Source organism: Alosa alosa, chromosome 17 (assembly GCF_017589495.1).
Source record: "Alosa alosa isolate M-15738 ecotype Scorff River chromosome 17, AALO_Geno_1.1, whole genome shotgun sequence".
Classification (NCBI taxonomy): Eukaryota; Metazoa; Chordata; class Actinopteri; order Clupeiformes; family Clupeidae; genus Alosa; species Alosa alosa.
The window spans coordinates 7,027,089-7,047,128 of NC_063205.1; the positions used below are offsets into that span (position 1 = coordinate 7,027,089).

At 39.4% G+C, this 20,040-nt stretch overlaps 3 protein-coding genes across 5 annotated transcripts in view; 1 reads left to right on the forward strand and 2 right to left on the reverse strand.

Moving 5' to 3' along the window:
- The window catches only part of pwp2h (PWP2 small subunit processome component), a gene marked incomplete at its 3' end in the record, with an annotated part of 23,963 nt that extends 8,574 nt beyond the window's left edge, over positions 1–15,389 (forward strand). The window contains 1 exon segment of the mRNA XM_048268255.1: positions 15,364–15,389.
- Positions 15,202–19,651, reverse strand: LOC125310643 (periodic tryptophan protein 2 homolog). 3 transcript variants are annotated; one of them, XM_048268258.1, is made up of 9 exons: positions 19,576–19,651; positions 18,977–19,093; positions 18,567–18,709; positions 18,126–18,279; positions 17,901–18,009; positions 17,553–17,618; positions 16,250–16,400; positions 15,979–16,053; positions 15,202–15,844 (listed from the first exon to the last, which is right to left on the reverse strand). In XM_048268258.1, exons 3-9 carry the CDS (start codon positions 18,617–18,619, stop codon positions 15,679–15,681), a joined length of 774 nt encoding a protein of 257 aa, XP_048124215.1. In that variant the 5' UTR covers positions 18,620–18,709; positions 18,977–19,093; positions 19,576–19,651; the 3' UTR covers positions 15,202–15,678. The 3 variants fall into 3 exon arrangements, with proteins under 3 accessions (XP_048124215.1, XP_048124214.1, XP_048124213.1); XM_048268257.1 differs by having other exon boundaries at positions 19,364–19,600; XM_048268256.1 differs by having other exon boundaries at positions 18,977–19,600.
- The window catches only part of LOC125310982 (sacsin-like), a 13,843-nt gene continuing 12,483 nt past the window's right edge, over positions 18,681–20,040 (reverse strand). Inside the window, exons 7-8 of the mRNA XM_048268782.1 lie at positions 18,963–19,093; positions 18,681–18,709 (exon numbers count right to left, since the gene is read on the reverse strand). Of these exons, the coding sequence (XP_048124739.1) occupies positions 18,681–18,709; positions 18,963–19,093 (160 nt within the window). The remainder of the gene's footprint in view (positions 18,710–18,962; positions 19,094–20,040) is intronic.

Here is a 20,040-nt window from a genome sequence, read left to right on the forward strand (position 1 = left end):
ATATGAGAGACCTCAGAAAAAAAGTATTTTGCTTGAATCATATGCATACTTACAATCACTGGATTTCAGCGGGTCTCAGCTTCAAGATCAGCCAGTGGTTCTTGTTGAAAATGATACCATTCTTGTGCAAGCCTCTCAAGCAGTGCTTCTTCTTGATGACTACGAAGAGTTCAGGCCATATCTGTATAAAGTCAGTCCACAGCATGCAATCTACGCGGAGTTCTTTAAAGGGATCGGTGTAGAGGAAAGGCCAACAATTGGGCAGTATTGCATAGTCCTCAAGGATATTTACATGGACTCTGAAGGAAAAAACTCTCAATCCAAATCAGCAGTTGACGTTCAAACGTGCTGTCCAGCACCTCTTCCAACTGATAAAAACACAATCAGAACAAATACAATTCCAGGAGAATTTGTATTTACCATCAGCAGATGGCAGACTGCACAAGTCTAAAGAGCTCTACTTCAATGATACAGTCTTTCAGACAAAAAGATTGGAGGACTCACTAAAAGACAAGCTCAGCCTTCTAATGAACCTGGGGCATTGTGATCTAGGTGAAGACATCTTTGAACATCAGAAGATGCTGTTGTTGCTGCCTGAGGACAGTCGACCCACAATGTTGTCTCATGTCACCTCTGAAAGCCTTGTGGGTTGTAGTGTGAAACTATGTCAATATAAAACAACTGTGAGTTCAGTGGTTGGTTTGAGAGACATTTAAACTCCAGACCATTTTTGTATGGTATCACAAGTTTGATTAGAGAACAAAGTAAAGGCACCATCTCTTGTACTGATGCTGTTGAACTATGTAAAAATACCTTCGGAAAACTTCAAATTGTATGCTGCGAAATCCTTGAGACAGAGCTCTTCTTAGATCAAGATCCACTTGTCAATACCACTTCGGAAACACAAGTGTATGTTAAAAAAGAGACACAGGGTTGCACCTTCTACCTGAAGCACAGTGGAGATATGGACTTTAAGATAATGCAGGAGGTGGTCATTAGATTAACCAAAGAAATTAATTCACTGCTGCAGAATACCCTCAGCCCAGATCACCTTTTCGCTTTGGGCCAGCTTCTGTCATGTGATACCCAGGAAGAGGTTGAGAAGACACTGGAAAAGTATGAAATCCGTAACAGTGCCAGCAGAAAAGAAGATCTTCATCATCCAGACCCTGGAAGTCTAATACCTGAGGAATGGTATGATGCCCTTGACATGAGCTTCATGAACAATTATGAAAGAGGTGAATATGTAGGTTTCAAACAGACATCAGAGAATGAACATTATTACTATGCAGTGGTTCTCGAACGATTAGATGCAGCAAGTGAAACAGGTAAATATTGTTGTAGATACAAAATACAGATCGGCAAAGATAAATTTCATGAAGTGAGCTCCCTTGATCTTTACCAGTTTAAACGAGAAAAAACATCTGCCCCTGGCCAAAGTTTTTGTTGGGAAGTAACATTGGTGGATGAACCTGAGCCATCACCTAAGGAGGACTTCCCTAAGACCTTTGAAGAAATCAAAAGGGAAATTGATAAGTGCCTGAAAAAAATCTGGACCATGTCCAAAGAGGACCAACACAAAGCCATCAAACGCCTGTTTCTCAGGTGGCATCCAGACAAAAACCCAGGGCAGGAGGAGCTTGCTACTGAGGCATTCAAGTACTTAAAAAACAAAATTGAGGAATATGAACAAAATGGACAGACAGGGACAGGACCTTCTAGTCGGTCATGGAATTTCAAAGACTTCTACTCTGAGTGGAATTCTGAAGCATCACGTCACCGTCAAGGGAGAAAGAGATTCTACCGCAACACTCACAGATCCCAGTATAATTTTTGGTCATTCCACCAGGAAATGCCAAGACCAGACAAAGAGGAAGCCAAGCGCTGGTATTTGCAAGCCCAGTGTGACCTTGATGCTGCTCACCATGACTCAGAGAGTGGAAGAACTGAGTGGTGTTTGTTCAAGGTTCATCAGGCTGTGGAGAAGGCTCTTATAGCAGCAGAGTACAGAAGAAGCGGAAAACACTCTCCCAATTGCTCCATCGTTGTTCTTGCTCGGAAAGTGTCAGGCTACAGCCCAGATTTAAGCGCTTTGTCAGAACTTGTGGGTCGATTAAAACACTTGGGTGTGGATGGCAAAACAACTCAGTATCCCAACTACCACCCTCCCCCTAAGATTCCTAACAATGCATTCCAGCCTGAAAATGAGAAGGAAGCTCTAGATGTTGCACATGAACTTCTGCAGAAAGTGGACTTGTATGTAACATACTAATTAAAAAGTATGATCTTTTTGTAACTTTTGTAATTTTTTATTATTCATTCTTATTTTTTTTTCATATTTGAGATACTTTTATGGTTGTATGATTTTGACTTTCACAAATGTTCTGCATCCTTTATTATAGACATGATTAATCAGAGTCAGTGTGCAGTTAATCTCAAAGAAAGGTTAAGGGAATGGTGATTTGTTCGGTCCGTGTAACGCTTTGCAGTGCTTTGTTCTATTTGCTCCATCCATCTGATCCAAATAAAAAATGTGTTCAATAATCCAATTTTCAAATTTTTTTAACTGGTCAGCAAATAGATAATTGCTGCTATTTTCTAAATGTGTCATTAGTCACGCAAGATAAAGAAAACAGAAACTGGATTGGAAACAAAAGTAAAATTCAGTTAATATTGGAGTTTTGCCGGTTTTTTTTACTGTTTTTGTTGGGCTGAACCACGTGTGGGGGCGGAGGGCTGATACATATTGGCGCGCGGTGTTGGTAATCACATTTTATCAGCGGATGTAGAGATAGAGGGCTATCAAACACAGTTCAGCTTGCATCAAGGTGCCAAGCGATTGATAATGTCAGCTTGAGATCAGAACCTTAGATGCAGAGGGAGACATTGCTGCGTCCTGACACTTATGAGTAGGCCTACGTGTTCTAGCCTATGTTCTGGGAGGCTTTGAAGACCTACATGAGCATTAACAATGGACTTGAGCCCTAGCCTACAGGCCAATGTAGGCTATTTGCTGTTGAAATTAATAAATGGATAAACTGATAAATTAGGCTCACTGTTGTGTCTTCGTTTAGCCTAATGAAACTTAGTCTTGCGTAAAGCGTTAAATAAGCAAAAATGCCATGTCAAACAGTGCTTGGGGTAGCCTGTATAGCCCGGTATAGCCAAGACTGACGTCGATGGCAAAGCATTCTGCTTTGGGGAATTATTTGGTATGGCATGGCCATGGTATTCAAATATAGGCTAGGGCCTACTGTAGATATGTTCAACATAGGCTGAAAGTTATGTTTAACGTGCCTTCTCCCAAAATGTTTTAGTTATTAATCTCTAAAGTAATGTCAAAATCACAAACAACTTCAGGCGGTGCTCTCTTCCACCATCTAGCCTGGCCCAGCTAGATGCTGTTCTCCCCCCGGCCTGGCCCAGCTAGATGCTGTTCTCCCCCGGCCTGTTCTAGTGCCAGTCCAACCACAAAAGGGCAAAAAGGGAAATTAGAAAATTGACGATCATTTCAATTTTTAACTTCTGAATAGAAAACCGTAACTGTGCTCAATTGAAAATCAAAATAAGCAACAATAACCCATTTACTGTGCCGTCCTAAAGAATGGATAATGGATTGTTAAGCCTATTTTTATATTTTATCATGTGAATTCTGCAAATAGAACAGAGCACTAGCATTACACGGACCTTTGTTCACTGATTGATTTTCTATAGCATTTATTTTGGAGAAAATGTATTGGTGTCAATGTTTTTTTTTTTAATACAGTCAGGATAATAGTTTATCTCAGAAAACTTTAGGCAATATTCTAGGGTACTACTTATTATGTTTGCTTTATGGTAGATGTGAATATTCTTCTGACAGTATGCAACTTTGTGTATTTGGCAGTGATATTGGAGCCAATAAAGACAAAAAAATACTATGCCAAATTTTGATGCATTAGCTTTCATTGCTTGAATTACATTCATTTAAATGCTATGTTGAGACAAATGAAAGCATTGTGATATTATGTTACATAGTTTCAGTTTTCCCCTGTCCCCTTTGACATAATATGAAATAATATATTATATCAAAAGCATTATTCAGTCGTGGTTTTAATCATCTGTATTGGGAAAAACTCAAACATGGTTTAGTTGGAAGAGGAAGGTGTGCTTAGTCTGATGTGTAATTGAAAAGACCAGCCCTAGAACATCCATTTCTTATAAACCTCCAAAAGTAATTCCCACAAATTCTATATGTAATTACAACTGGATGTCTTCCTGTATATATGCTGTGGCAAAAACACTTGGAGTATCAGGTCCTGAAAATGTTAAAATCAGTCCTTGAATCAGTCCTGAATTTATAAACGAGCTGTCCTTATAAAGAACATTATACAAAAAATATAATAAGGTATCCATTTATCCAATAGCAAACATACTGATTAATTAACCCTGTGTGTGACACAGCTGTTGGTTTGACACAGCCAGTAGTCTATGGTCCCTAAGTATAGTCAACAATAGATTGATGACTTTAAAGGACACCAAAGTGCCACGTTATCCTAAGGACCTGAAAAACACCTTCCATGGGAGTTCTGACGTTCTGGGTGCTGCTGTGGAGTGCCCAGAGGAGGACTGCAAGTCCAACCTAGTCACATTCTTCAAAGGTACACAGGGACAAATCAGTCCCACAAAATTATTACATCAAGATGGTGTCCACCGACCTCTTTGGCTGCAACCACTAGAGGGAGCCAGTTACTTGGATAGTTACTTGGAAGAGTGAGCTGAGGCTGTTGGAGAGACAAAAAAAACAGGGCACTTGTGTGAAGTCCAGTCTGTCTCACATAGTGGCTTTTCCCCTTTCCTCTTACTGTTATACCTCATGGGCACTTCTACTTTAGATTATACTGCTCTGTTCCTACCTTCTCACCAACACACACATGCCACATTCCAGAAAACTGGGTTGAATGCATGTGGTGGACACAATTTGCCGGCAATCAGAGACACCTGTCTGATTTCCAGTTAGAGTCACATGCTCCTCCATTGGCCTCCAGTGATTGCTGCCCCCACCAAGATGGCGTCGCTATTTACGTACGTGCTGGAGTCCAATGCGGTAGCTTTCTAATATCTATGGTGTATACACCTCTGAAGTTCAGCTGGAAAAAAGCCCCAAAACTTCCATCTTTGCCCATGTAGAACACCGGTCATTATGGGAAAATAAGTCCCTCCGCTGGTGCGTCGGGGTCCGGTTCGCCCTCTCGGGACTTATTTTCCCCATAATGACCGGCGTTCTATACATTATCCCTTACATATTGTACCATTCATTATAGTAAGTCATGGAAATTCAGTTTTTTTTGTGAGGGAAACTCATGGAATTTAACATTTGACAGAGTGGGAAGCCTGAGTGTCACACATTGACTGACACCAGTGTGTACAGCTATTCACTTGCCCCATGCCCTTTGCAACTGCTGAAGATACATCATTCAACGCCACAGTTTGCATTGTCTCAGAAATGCAGTCTAGTTCGGGATCAGAACATCCAGTTCTGACATCTTGCTGACAACTCCCACAGGCATCGCATAAAGGACACTTTTTACAAACTGCCTCCACATATACGTCAGGTAATTTTCTCAGCTTTGGCTAAACACCACATAACACTTTTGTGAACACACAAAACATCTGAGTTTAAAACGCATATTACATGTTACCACTGAGTATTATTTGACCATTCAAATAGAGCCAAAAGCTCGGGAGACAAAGCAATATAAAACAGCTCTTGAGGGGTATTGCTGTTCCCTTATTACAGTAAAGCTGTTTCAAGTTTCAAGTGTGATTCTTACATTGTCATTTATGAAGGAAAAGAGGATGAGCTGTAGTGTGACAATTACCTGTTGGAGAAATGCAAAGACAGTAGTTATTTGAAAGAGTTAAAGACTCTAAAGATTTATTTTGCAATTACAAAAATAATTTGTTTGCAAGTTTTGAATTTTGTCTTTGACTAATTTATTTTTGTTTGAATTTGAAAAAGTATTGTTTGACCATTTTGGCACAAATTAAACTCCATAAGACTGCCGCATGTAGACACTACTGTGTAAAACTAAGACAAAGCCACAGTAAGATTGTACAATCATGGCCAATAGGTTTTGGCACTGAACAATATTGTGATTGGGAAACTTTGCTGTTTCAGTTTGTGTGGGGGCGATTCAGATTGTCTCTAGATTAGTGCAGAATGATTACCAGTAATTCATTGCAAATAGCTTCTTCATTCACATAAAAGGTTAACTATTGCAAAAACAATTTTCATTTCTAAAACGTGGCCCAAATGACCAGCTATCATTTCAGTATAATCATAATCTGCACTAACCTGGCCTCCACCTGCCTATGTACTTACGCTCGAATTCCTTTCCCTACAGTACTCTGTCTGGAATAGCTCTCGTTTACTTCGGGAACTTGTCTCCGAACCAACCAGCAAACAGAGGGCGTTCCTGAGAGCGATTACGTTTAAGTTGCAAGCCTATTGTTATCGTTGTGTCCCCCATGGTTAACATACGTCATTGCCAAACGCTTAGTGATTGAACTCCAATGATTTCAAACTTCAACAAGCGTCCACTAACATGGAAATAAACGTTTGTCAATGGATCTAGGCCATATTCTCTGCGAAGTCAGAGAGCCTGGTATCCAGGCTAAATCTGCACGGGGGAAAGTGTGAATCAGTATACAAATCAGCTGAAATCACTCTATAATTCAGACTCAATTATAAGACAACAAAGACACATGCAGCTGAAATGCTTATAATTGTTCTTCAGTATACATGTTAAATGAGAGAACATAATCCAAAAATACTGAAGCAGCAATGTGTGTGAAACACAAAACCTGTGTCGCTGCTAAAAACTTTTGGACTACATTATTCTACTTCTATCCAAACACACACACACACACACACACAAACATAAAGGGCTCTATCTTGGCGATCAAAAACCCGGCGCAAAGCTTTTTCCTATCTTACACGGATTTTTCGCCATACACTTCACTTTTTGTTAAACAATGCGCCCAGGGGTGTGGCAATTAACAACATAAGGTGTGGTCTGGCGCATGATCTAAAAATCGCTATCTTACACCATCTTAATAGCATTACGCCACTGACCAAGAAAAATTGGGTCTATAGCGAATGGCGCATATGAAGCAAATTAAGTCAATAGTGAAAGTAATTAACTGTGTATAACTGTTTTGTCGTTGACTATGACACCACGGCGAAGTTAGTGTCACTTTGCCTATGAGTTCAAATAATAAACGAGTGCAGATGTGTGGCCTATACTCTGCTAGGTTTTAGTAAAGCATGGTTTAGTGGAATACCTGTTCCATACGGTCTTGCGTGCAAGCAGATTCCTTCAAATGCGCCATGTACAGTACAATTCCTGTGCCAGCACCTGTATCAAGTAATATTGAAGGTACAGTCTGTGATTCTACCTTTAAAGTGCTGCTTTGACATCTTTGAATTTCAAAATGTTTGGTAACACTTTATTTGAAGGGGTCTACATAAGGGTGACATGTAACCGTCATAAGAATGACATGACACGTCATGCACATTAATGACACATTATTGATGTTTATGACTTGGTTGTCATAATGTGTCATTTGGTTTTTGGAATGTCAAGTTGACATTGTTTGGGTGTCATCATTATAACAACTTGACATTAGCCAAGATGACTAATAAGTATAAGTATAAGTATATATACTCTTTTGATCCCGTGAGGGAAATTTGATCTCTGCATTTATCCCAATCTGTGAATTAGTGAAACACACACAGCACACAGTGTACACACAGTGAGGTGAAGCACACACTAATCCCAGCTGCCTGCAACAACAGCGGCGCTCGGGGAGCAGTGAGGGGTTAGGTGCCTTGCTCAAGGGCACTTCAGCCGTGCCTACTGGTCGGGGTTCGAACCGGCAACCCTCCGGTTAGAGGTCCGAAGTGCTAACCAGTAGGCCACGGCTGCCCCCATGGTGACTGATGACTGATAGCCAAGAGGAAAAGTTAAAAATAACGTTAAAGCGATATTAACGTTAACGTTAAAAATAGTTAAAGGTTTTTTTCCCACCAAACCTTCTAAGGAAGGAATAACAGCAAAGGGTCGAAATTACGACAAGGAGTTTACTTACTTGTATGAGTTTTCTCCGGTGAGTGTTTTACACGTGTTCGTCACTAGCAGACATGGTGTGATAGATGTGTTTAATGAGTTAAGCACATAAAAGTTCTATTTTGCTGTAACTCAGTTGTTTATTGCATTGTGTGGAAATGTATTGATGAGATATGTACTACATAATCTAAAAAACAATCGGAGTTGAACATGAGTTTAATGATTTGAAGTGCTATTTCATGCTATGTTGAAGCCATGTTACACGTTTCATGCATGTAGTGAATGTATAGATTAAAAATAAGAATAAGCTACTACAGTTCATGAATATCAGTTATATTTCCAGATCTGGTAAAATGTATCGAGAGAGTAATTGAATTGAATTGATGCCCTGCTATGCAGGTTGTTTTTTGTTTGGATGCAGCATGATTTGAGAGAGAGAGTATTGGACAAATTGCCATTGGACACGGGAGGCAGAAGAGCAGAGGGCGCAAATGATCATCTTGCCTGCAACACAAACTGCTTCTACTCACCATTTCTTAATTTCATCGTACAGATAAGCGTGAGATCTCACCACACTTTAAAAAAAAAAACATACTACCCGGGTAGATGGACTTTGGTTTATTATTTTGGGGTTATTATCAGAGCTCTGAGGTCATTTTATTTGATATTTTTCTCAACTTGTGTGAAAAAGTTGAAAACTAAGAGAAATACTGATTTTCCCAACTAAAAGGACAGAAAAGAGAAACAAGGTCATACTGTTTGATATTTGATGTTTAATAAATGCCGGCTATATGTTTGGGTAAACTATTTTGGTACTTTCATTTGTCTACTCCTCCTTTCTAGTTCCTTAGAAAGGCAGCACTTCACTCTACATTATAATAAGTGCCCCTTACACAGACATACAAAAAACAAATATGGCGTCTCAGGGGGAATCGAACCCCCCAGTCCCTCAAAACACACCTTAAAATGATTGAATGGTACTACAGGGGGTCGTTTCTAGAAAAGTTAGCAACGATGTTGCTCAACCACCATGGTACGACGCAACTTGCGACTAAACAACGACACTGTTACGCCTGTTTCCAGAAAGCATCGTACCTGTGTCGCAATTCGCTACCTCCGACGTTCGAACACCATAGTTCCAACACCGTTGTTGATGATGCAGCGATACATATCATTGGTGGAAACAGTGGCAACGTGTAATACCCCACCCCCTAGAAATGTCACGGGCTATGTCGACATGTTTCTAATCTAAACCGAGTGATTATTGTCATTGCCATCAGCCAAAACCTAAACCTATTGCAAGCATATAAAACAGTTAACTTAAGCAGACCAATATGAGTCATTATTTATGTTAAATATCTGTGTTGGAAAAAATATATAGCCTGGACAAATATCTGGGTATCCCATAGGTTATCAACTGTCTCGTGGCTTAACGGCAGCGCGTTGGTGCACTGCGCGCTCGGCCGGAGTTCACATCCTATCTCTTCTTTTCATCTCTGAGTAAGAGTAGGCCTACGAGACACAACAATAGGTTTTGACCATACATATTTATGTATATAGTTACTCTACATCGAGAGACCATACAATACATCAGTCAAAAACAATTGAATCTACGTGTCACACTAGTTCACCTGCAGGTAGCGAGAAGCAAGAGGACAATCTCACATCATAAGAAAATCGAACCTACAACGTTGGGATAATAAGTCATCTGCTTTAGCCACTACACCATTTAACACTGCTGTTGTTAGGGACTGTGAAGATTATAATACTAAAAGCAAGGCCATACTTTAATTAACATAAATAGCAAGAATGAGCCAAGTAGGGGAGCAGTGTCTTAATCAAAATTAAGCTACAGGATAGATCAATCATTGAGTCACGAGATAAACATCCACTTCGCAAATTTTGGTTAGGCGTCAGAAGGCGGTTAGAAGTCAGGCCAAACACATGTAATAATTAAACAATTATGTCAAGTTGTCATGACAATATCATGCCAAGGAAAGTATTCATGACACAATTATTATGGTGTCATGACAGTCAATTGTTCAGGCACATCACTTCACAAACCTAGAAGATAAGTCAGGCTAAACACAGTTATACATGTAGTTTGTTCTGGAGTTCCAAAGGCAACACTACAAAAGGAAACTCCAGACTTTAGGATTGATACGAAAATTGAAGAGGAAATAAAAATATTAGTGAAGTCAGCCTCAAACACTGAAGGAATGGTCTCAGGCTACACCACTGTGCATGAAGTCATTGACAAACTGTCTACGGTCTCAGAAAAAGCAGCTGGTATTATGAACCAGAAAGGTATCATGAAAGGCATCATAGAAGGCATCCAAATGGCAACAGAAATAGCTGAATACACCACTACATTTGTGGAAATATTGCAGGCAGTACCCACAAGTGCAATCATCAATAAAAAATTTGTTCCCACATTTTCAGAATCAATGACAGATATTGAATCATATGATAATGACGGCCGACACAATCTGCCAGACGCCATACGTCTCAAAAAAGAGCTGCTCGGCATCATTGCAGAAAGGGTCTCTGAGGAATTCATTGATGCTTTTACTCAGCATGTGACCTCGATCTCCACAAAAGAATTAAAAAACAACTTAACTCCACTACTGGAAAAGCTGTCAGCAATGTCCTTGGCCGGTACAAAACTCAAAGTTTCTTTGATGATCAGAGCCATAAGCACAATATGAAAGCAGCTGCCAGCAGGAAAACTAAGCCACTGTCCGAGCCGGAGAGGATGGAACTTCAAGACATTGTGGAGAACATTAGCAATGAACAGCGCCCAGCTACAGCTCTTGACCTCTATGTCCTCACCAAGAGTGACTTACTGAAAGGAAAGGGCATCAGATTTACTGTGGTTGACAAAAAAGGGAAAAAGCTTTCAGAGGAGCATTATCCAGGAACTGACAGTGAAGAAAATAGAACTCCGGCTCACAAAAACACCTTTGAATACCAAGTGAGTAAAGAATAACTTACATTTCTGTGCTCTTTCGGAGAAAAAATATGATTTACGATTTGATTTGACCAAAATTGTGTAGTAATTATCAAATATGTTTTCTATTGTTACCTTTGACCTGATATTTTAACAATCCAATATTTTCTATAGGAAAAAGAGTGTATTCTCATGGTTAAAGGAAAGGATCCATGGAAAAAGTCATCCATACAAGGGCCATTTTGATATAATGGAATCTGATGGTTCAATTAATCCAGTTATGTCAAAACACACTTTACTTGACGGGTGAGTTCATAACACATTCATAGCAGCTGTCATAAATTGCACATAAAGCATTCATGACTGTTTCATGAGACATGACTCAATATTCATCCCAAACCTTTCATGAATGTGGAAGACAGAACGACGACAACTTGTCAAAATAAAAGTCCAATCGCAAAACAGCATTGCCGTTTTCGTTCCAAACCTCTTACCTGATCACGTCACATCTAAGTCAATGGGCTACTTCAGTGCCAAAATGACAGAACATGGTCAAGCAAATCATGTCCAACCGTTCCAGGTTACACAAATATGGATCAGCTGAATGTAGGCTAGTTCCCCTCCCAGTGTTAAACTCAGTGATTACGAATACTTTGGAACTTGTATAGTAAAGTGACATTCAATGTAGACTTCATAAGATATTCATGAAATATTTACAAAGGCTGGAGAGATTAAATTAATGGTATCCAGGTTACACAAATACGATGTTGGACTTTTATTTTGACAAGTTGTCGTCGTTCTGTCTTCTACATTCATGAAAGGTTTGGTATGAATGCTGAGTCATGTCTCATGAAACAGTCATGAATGCTTTATGTGCAGTTTATGACAGCTCCTATGAATGTGTTATGAACTCACCCGTCAAGTAGAGTGTTGCCGAATTGTCTATATCATGCTATCATACAAGCAACAGATAATACACAAGGGGATGACATCAACGAAAAGGCTTTCAACATCAACGAAAAGTTAACTTTCTTTTTTTAAAGTGCCATTGATGAATATTTCAAAACCTCCATCAGCTTAATAATAGTTTTCCATTTCCCACTCTTGCCATTTATAACCGTTATTCCAATCTAGGTGCAGGGAAATTTGGAGAAGTATGGTAATATTGTGAACCTTCAAAAGGGATATGAGGCATCATATACAAATTCTGGAAAATATGCCATAAAGGGAGGGCAAAGGGGTAAGAGGAAAAGATTAAACAAGCAAGCGACCAACGAACTCAAACAAATGAACAGTGAATTTGTAATAATGAAAAAAAAAACATTTACAAAGACATAGAGACTGGGTTCTGTTGGAAAATACAACTGGTGAGATACATTTTCTTTCACAGAAGAGTGCTTCATTCATGATATGTTGATTTTAACAATGGTAATGCATTGTAAATTGAACATTTTATACATCTGCATCCTAAGGTTGAAAAACCAACGGAGAAGGAAGAAGCAGAAGACCAATAATGATGGTGCTGACAACAACAAACCAATCTACAACAGCATTGTAAATGCTGACCACATACCACCAATTGACACCATTAAAAAAGGCATTTGAGAAAGTGAAAAAGACCCTGAGAAGGAAAAGAACTAAGAAGAAAGAACCCCAAGCTTTATAAGATGATTGAGAATGTAGATAAACACCCCAATGGAGAGAACCTGTTGGCCATGGAGGTTCTTACAGTACATCACAGACAAGCTTTGACCACAGGAAACAGCCATGAGTCTCACAGATGCAGGTGAGTAGCAAGTGATGACTGAAGCTGACTAAAATGCATAAAAGTATATTGTTTTAACAGTGTATTGATACTAATAGCAACTAAATGTTTTTAATTGCAGGAAGCTGATATCTAAGATCCTTGTCAGTGGGGATGTAGATAAAATGATAAAGCAGTCACTCATTTTGGCTCATCCTGTAACATCACAGAGTCTCAGAGATGATGCAGGTACAGTATTGTTGTTTACGTTTTTTGTGTGGATTCATTAAATCAGTAAATAAGATAAGCAAATGTAAGAAAATGCAACAAGGCGCATACAATTTGTGAACATCATACACAACAACCACACATTATATATTTTTTCTAGGCCTCTCAAGACCACCACAAAGAGCTAATGATAATATTCTGTGTGAGGATGACACCAAACTTGACTATAAAATGGGCAACAAAAATATAGTGAAACGGTACTGCCAGGATGGGATTATTGACCATAATCAGCAGGACAGACTGCTGTCGTGGGTGCAGGAAGACAGCCACCTGGATCGCAACACCCCTGAGTACAAATAATGTCTTGACGCTCTAAAAGAGTTTATATAATATATGACTAACTTTGCAGAAATCTATTCATAATTTAATTAACTACAATGTTAATGGTCTAGTAAAGAGTAAAGGGTTTTACGATCCCTATGTAACCACACTTTTTAGATTTTAATTGTATGTATTTTATGACACCATGCAACACATATACAAATAGGTGTGGGATTGCAAATTGATATCTGGAATTGTTTGATTGCAAAATGATTTATGGAACTGCTTGATTGCTTAACTGGCAACATTTTATTGCTAATGATATTTTGCCTGGAAACCTATCCCAGTTAAATTTATGTTACTATTATAACACTTTTCGTGTTTGGTTTTTGTTATTTTGGACGGAAGCATATTATATTGCATTCAGGAAAAAAATGGTCGTTTTTATGAATTAACAAGTTTATTATCTCATTAAAAAATAACTGTTTTTTTATGAATTAATGAGATAAACTCATGAATTCAGAAAAACAGCATTGACAATGACAAATACATTTGATAGAGCTCATACAACCATGCCTTAAATCACATTAACTAGGCTCAAAATACTCATTCTAGGACTCCTCACAAGATGGAGGAATGGTAATTCACTGATTATTCCTAGCAATGGCAGATAAACATAATTTTGACTGCCCAAATAAAATATACTATTTCCTTGCAAATGCATATTCAAAACTCCTAAACATTGTTCCACAAATTGTTATCATCCTAGATTGTTCTTAATCTTGGCCCAGAATTTTCCTTTTCAGTTTTCCTCAACATTTCTTCTCAATCTTGTCTCATAAGGGGCCTTTAGGAGAAACAGGTGAGATCTCAATAAGAGCTGATTTATTTCCTGTGAGACAAAGAAAAGATCCCTAGAGACAAGACATTTTACTCTGGGCATGTATTTTAGTGTTGGCTGTCGGCCTCCACTCGTGTCACTCAGCCCTGCTTTTCTGAATTAACGATAACGATTATTAAAGATAATTACATTTCTAATTAGAAAACAAGCTCTGTGAATGCAATATGCTTCTGTGGTGTTGCACCTTTTCTAACACATTTTTACTTCCTTTACTTAGATTAAGCAAGTATAGCTGACATGTTTGACTACGTTTTGACAATGACTGTAGAAAAAGTGCTGTTGAATGAAATATCCCATTTTTATTTTGTACCTTTACAGACTTAATAATTAAAAATAAACAATATCACATTGACAAATCAATCCGTCTACTTACTTGGCAACAGCAAGATGGTAAACAGGGATTGGCCCCTAAAAAGACTACATAGAATGGATGAACATATAACATATTTGACCTTGTTCTCTGATGTTAACATTGAAGCTATGCAACTTTGGTCTATGCTATTTTACAAACCCATTTTCAACCCTATGATTAGGCTAGGGAAATGAAATGGCCCAAAATGGCTCATGCTTATCTGTCACCCAAATGAATAATTAAGTGAGCTTTATGGTGATTTCCAATCAGGTAACATGACGTGTGGAAGAGAGGCGGTAATAAGAGAGATGGTTTGAGTCTGTATTTATATCAAAAGTCTATTTTTGTTCAAATGTTTCTGCTTTTTAGTGGTCATTTCAAAGTCCGAAATTTGCATATGAGTCAGGAAACAACCATGTTTCTGGTTTTGCTAGCTTTGTGGTCATGCACTGAACTCTCCTTATTGGACAAAGCCAAGGTAGAAGGGTTTTCCATTCTGTCATCTTTAAGAATACCAGTCAATTTGAAACAAAAACAAACAAAATGATTTCCTAAACACTCTTGCAGCACACTACTCACTACACACCACCATGATATTAAACATACAAAGTTTATTATACAACTAGCCAAGATGTCATCATCTTATTTCATGTACTGGGTTTTGGGATTGGCCTGTGTTCAAGCTTTTTTTAATTTAAACACACAATTAGCACTAAACCTGTACCATCTATAATTAGACAATTCTTATTATGTTAGAAATATATTTTAACGAGACACAGTAAGTATATCAACCAAGATTTGTTTTTCACAAAGTAAACAAAGGCTCAACATAAGGCTTTTGCACATGATGGCTTACAACTCTTCAGGTTTGAAGGTTTGAGTCAAAGTGACTTGCCTCTCTCCACCAAGGTCGAATTCGTTCTGCTCCCTCATATGTGGTCCACTTCACTTCCAGCTCTGGGTGACTGGTTTTTACTATTCACAAGGTACTGGATACCTTCAGAGTAAGAGTGCCCTACTGCTCTGGCCAACAGTCATGTAGTTGAATGAGTGAGAGCTCCCTCTAGTGGGCTATGAAAGGAGGTCACTTTCTGTCATGAGTGGCTCACTCATCAGATCATCTTCCTCCTCTGAACCCTCCTCTTCCTCACTCAGCTCATCAGCTGCCGCTCGTTTCAGTCCTCTCTGATTGGACAGCACCACAGCGTAGCGCAGGGCATAAATGTTCCAGTCACATCTGGGGAAGAGAATGAGACAATGGTTTAATACAGCACACATCCATTTTCAACGTTCACTGCTCTGAAAATATGAGCAGCATTGACCATTGTAAGTATTTTGAAAGGTAGATGCATGTGTGTATCATGGACTCACAGCTTGGAGAGATCATCATGGTGTCTCTGGATGCTCTTCTGTAACGACTGGATGGTGGGAAGTATGGCCCCTGACCTGCACCGCACATATCACACACAAATTACACAGCAGCATCATACAATCATACACTGATGTGCACTATATAACAATACAGAGTGTATTTGCCTCTGTATGTCTTGGACTAGGGATGTAACTGTACCAGTGTATCTTCAATGAAGTAGTTGAGAGTCTTGTGTGTGCGTGTGTGTGTGGTTTACTCATATACAAGTACCTGTTCTTCAGTTTCTGTCCATGTATTGTGAGTAAACTCTGAGCCCAAGTTAAGTAGAACTGAAGGTGCCAACTATTCTCCAGGGTAGCTCCAACGAATGCCAGCAGCTTTTCCACATACACATCTGGCAACGTGCTGCACACCACAGGAACTGACATACAAACACACATATCCAAACAGGTACACAAGACAGTCACACATTAATCACAACATCTTAATGTAGGAGGCTTAAATGATAAAGTAGAGCATCAGGAAGCCTTGAGAGAGTGTTCCTACTCTGTTCATGAGGCAGCGCTTCCAGCACCTCCCTGATGATTTAAAAGGGTACCAAAAATGCCTATTATATTATATTCTAATTGACCAATGAGTTTACTATGCCTGGAAATGACATAAACACAATACATTGTGCTAGATCAGGGGTGGGCAAACTTTTTGGGTCAAGGGCCACATTGGGTTTTGAAAACTGGCCGGTGGGCCGCACAACAACCACAACAACCACCCCCACCCCCCCACGACACACACATAAAAAAAATACATTTTTTTATAGCCTATAATTTAGTATGAAAAGTATTTGTTTTAAAATATGAATTGCTTAAAAATGCTGCTAATTTTATGCTGTTTAACAAATGTATAAATTGTGCACTTTTATTTCTCAATGATCTTCTGCCTGCTCCGCTATGGCTAGTGCTGTACCTACAGCTGGGCCCTCTCACAGTTTTTAAATGGTCAGTAGTGGGAACTACTGTTGCCTTCATGATTTCCCTTTAAAACTTTCTTGTAAGAAGGAGATATCAATTATCAACAATGACAAGCCAGCTGGAACCTGCGGCTCTCTCTCCCTCTGAGTGCAGACACGTTCCCAATTAAATGGATCGCATAATGTTCACGTTAGATCTGCTGCAAAGGAGATAACTAAGAGTTAACTTAGTTTAACATGATGTTATCTCTATTTGACATGATGTTTTGACATTGACATAATGTTCTCTAAGGAGAGTGAAAAGCAGTTTGCAGTAAAGCTAACCAACGTTGTCTCTATCGCAGGAAAAAAATAGAGAGCAGCCTGATAACCAAATGAAATGCTCGGCGGGCCGGATGAAAGTGCTTGGCCCGCAGTTTGCCCACCCCTGTGCTAGATACACACAAAAAAAAATATTGATCAAGTAAGACATTGTATTAAACAGAAACGGTCATGGGTATGAGTAATTAAGGACTTCTCTGTATATTACATAATACACAAATAACATTCCTCCTTTTGTAGGTTTCTGAGGGTTAAAATGATCTGTCTGCTTGCTGTGGCACTCACCAGTAGGAGAGAAGTGGAGAGAGCTAACCCGGATCTCTGGCTTGAAGTGACGGGAGCTCATATCCCCTATAAAGGCACAGGGGGAGGTTCACAGTAAATGTTGCTGCTGCAAGTCAATGTGACATTAAAATGTATTGTCCAACTGCAAACACAAAAATCACTGCTTGCTAAATGCCTATTTCAGCCCAAACAACAGGTGCCATTCTAGATATCGCATGTGCATTTTCAGCAATGGAGATGCGTTGGACATATCCCTGTGTACCTGAGTGAGGATATATTCTAAACCAGTTCAGAGGATGTTTTTAACATTTAACAGGTATGAGTGGTCACATTCAGACAAGGTCCCACCTCTCCTGACTCCAGGTAGGCTGACCTCAACTCCATCTCCATCACCAGCCCCTTCATCCACCATGGACAGACTGCCAAACTCAGTCATCTTACGTCTGTCCAGGAACTCCTACAAAACACATCCAACAGTATTAGGTGATGAATAACATCGTTTGCCTAATGATGACTTCCCATTGGTAAAAGAAAATCAGAAAGAGAGAGAGGAAGAGAGAGAGGATGAGGTACTTCCATGGCATCCAAAGACAAGTTGCAGGAGATTTCAAACTTCTTGAGGAGGACCTGCTCTCGTAATGTTATACAGTAGATGCACACAAATTTGGAGTGGCCACCAGCCAGAATGGACTCGCCATCAGCTGAGTAGCACAAGGACGTAAAAGACCTAGAGACAGAGAGGGAGAGAGAGAGAGACAGAGAGGGAGGGGGGAGAGAGAGAGAGAGAGAGAGAGAGACATGAACAACAGCCACACATGCACACAGTGTTGCAATTCTATCAAATAAGGACAAAGCTAATCAGTCACGTGATGAACTGCATTGTGTAAAAAAGGAATCTAAATTAGACAGCTTGAGTAGTGAGTGCTACAGTGATTAAGGTGATGACAAAGCAGACACACTTTGATTTGAACGTCACAATGAGACTTGGCTGGTCGTTCCACTAGCTTAACTCACTTGCCCTTGGAGGACTGTTTGGCGGTGATCTTGTCTGCGTCTTTGCGTCCCATCTGTAAGTTATATGGCTACCTGAACAGCCAAAACCAATCCAGTCTCCTGTGCAATTCATAGCTATGGCGGCGATCCGCTGATCAGAGATGCTGAGGAGGGAATACACAGCAATGTCATTATGGCTTTGAGGCCACTTTCACACAGTGTATATATGAACTATAAAATTAGTGAACAAAAACTAAAGACAGCTAGAGAGTGTGTGTTGTTGGATAATACTTCTCACCTTTAAAATCCCCAAGTTATATGTCTTTCTGAGTAGTCAAAGCTTTGTATAATACTTCTTGAATAATCATACAAGAAATGTTCACATTACTTAAGCAATTCTAAGACCTTGAAATGTACAGGGCAGAACGTACTTTGAGTCTGTTGTCCAGTCCATGCAAGTAGTCTCATCGTAGGGGCCATAGCTCTTGTCCAGCTGAAAGGCTGGATGGTACATCAGCGCTACGTTCTCTTTAGTGATCACAAACTTCCTAAAACAACACGAAAAGGAAACCATTCTTCATACACACAGCATGAGCTACAATACAGCTGAACAACTATTAATCATACATGTTCAGAGGATGGACAAGTCCAAAACATTAATAATGCCTAAGGCAGGGGCATTTCTGGCTTTTTCACCCCACGGACTGCAATATATGCCCAGATTATGGCCAAACAATCTGCTGTCACTCATATCCATATGGGTATGTAAAGACATTAGTGTGTGTGTGTCACAGAAGAGTGTAAACTAATAAACTGACCTGCCATCTGGAGAGAAGCTCACACTGTTGACCGGTTTGTGGAAATGGTAATGATGCAACATTCACCATCAAAATTCATCAACCCCATATGTTAACTGATATACCTTCAGTTTAATTTGGTTTACATTTCAGGTTAGTAACATGCAATAATAGAAAATATCACACAATATCCAGTGATAATAAGACTCTTACCTTCATAATGAGACTCTTACCTTCATCAACCAGAATGCTTTGCAATTAATGTTTCATTTATGTTCACTGTTTGGTGAGCATTCATCTTGTAATTATGTCTATGTATAAATGTGATCTCTGCTGGCTGCAAAACCAATGGCCCCTTATGGATAATAAAGACACCTTGAACTTTGAACATGAGACACAGGAAATCATTTGCATAACCACAATGACATGTGAGAAACTGATGAATAGAAAGTACAAGAGCTCCATTCCATCTAAGTTTATCTGTTCTTCCTTGCTACTTATGTCAGCAACAGCATTCCTTATCTGAGATGAATTACACAACACAAGGGCAGTGTCCTTGCACTTTCAAGGGGTTGGTGTAGTTCATCTGAAAATATAAAGTGCCTCTGCTTTAGCGTATATGGCTACACTGACTGTAGAGGGCAGCGTGATCACAATTACTACCACATCTTCTGTCTTTTAAGAATTTCCCAATTAAA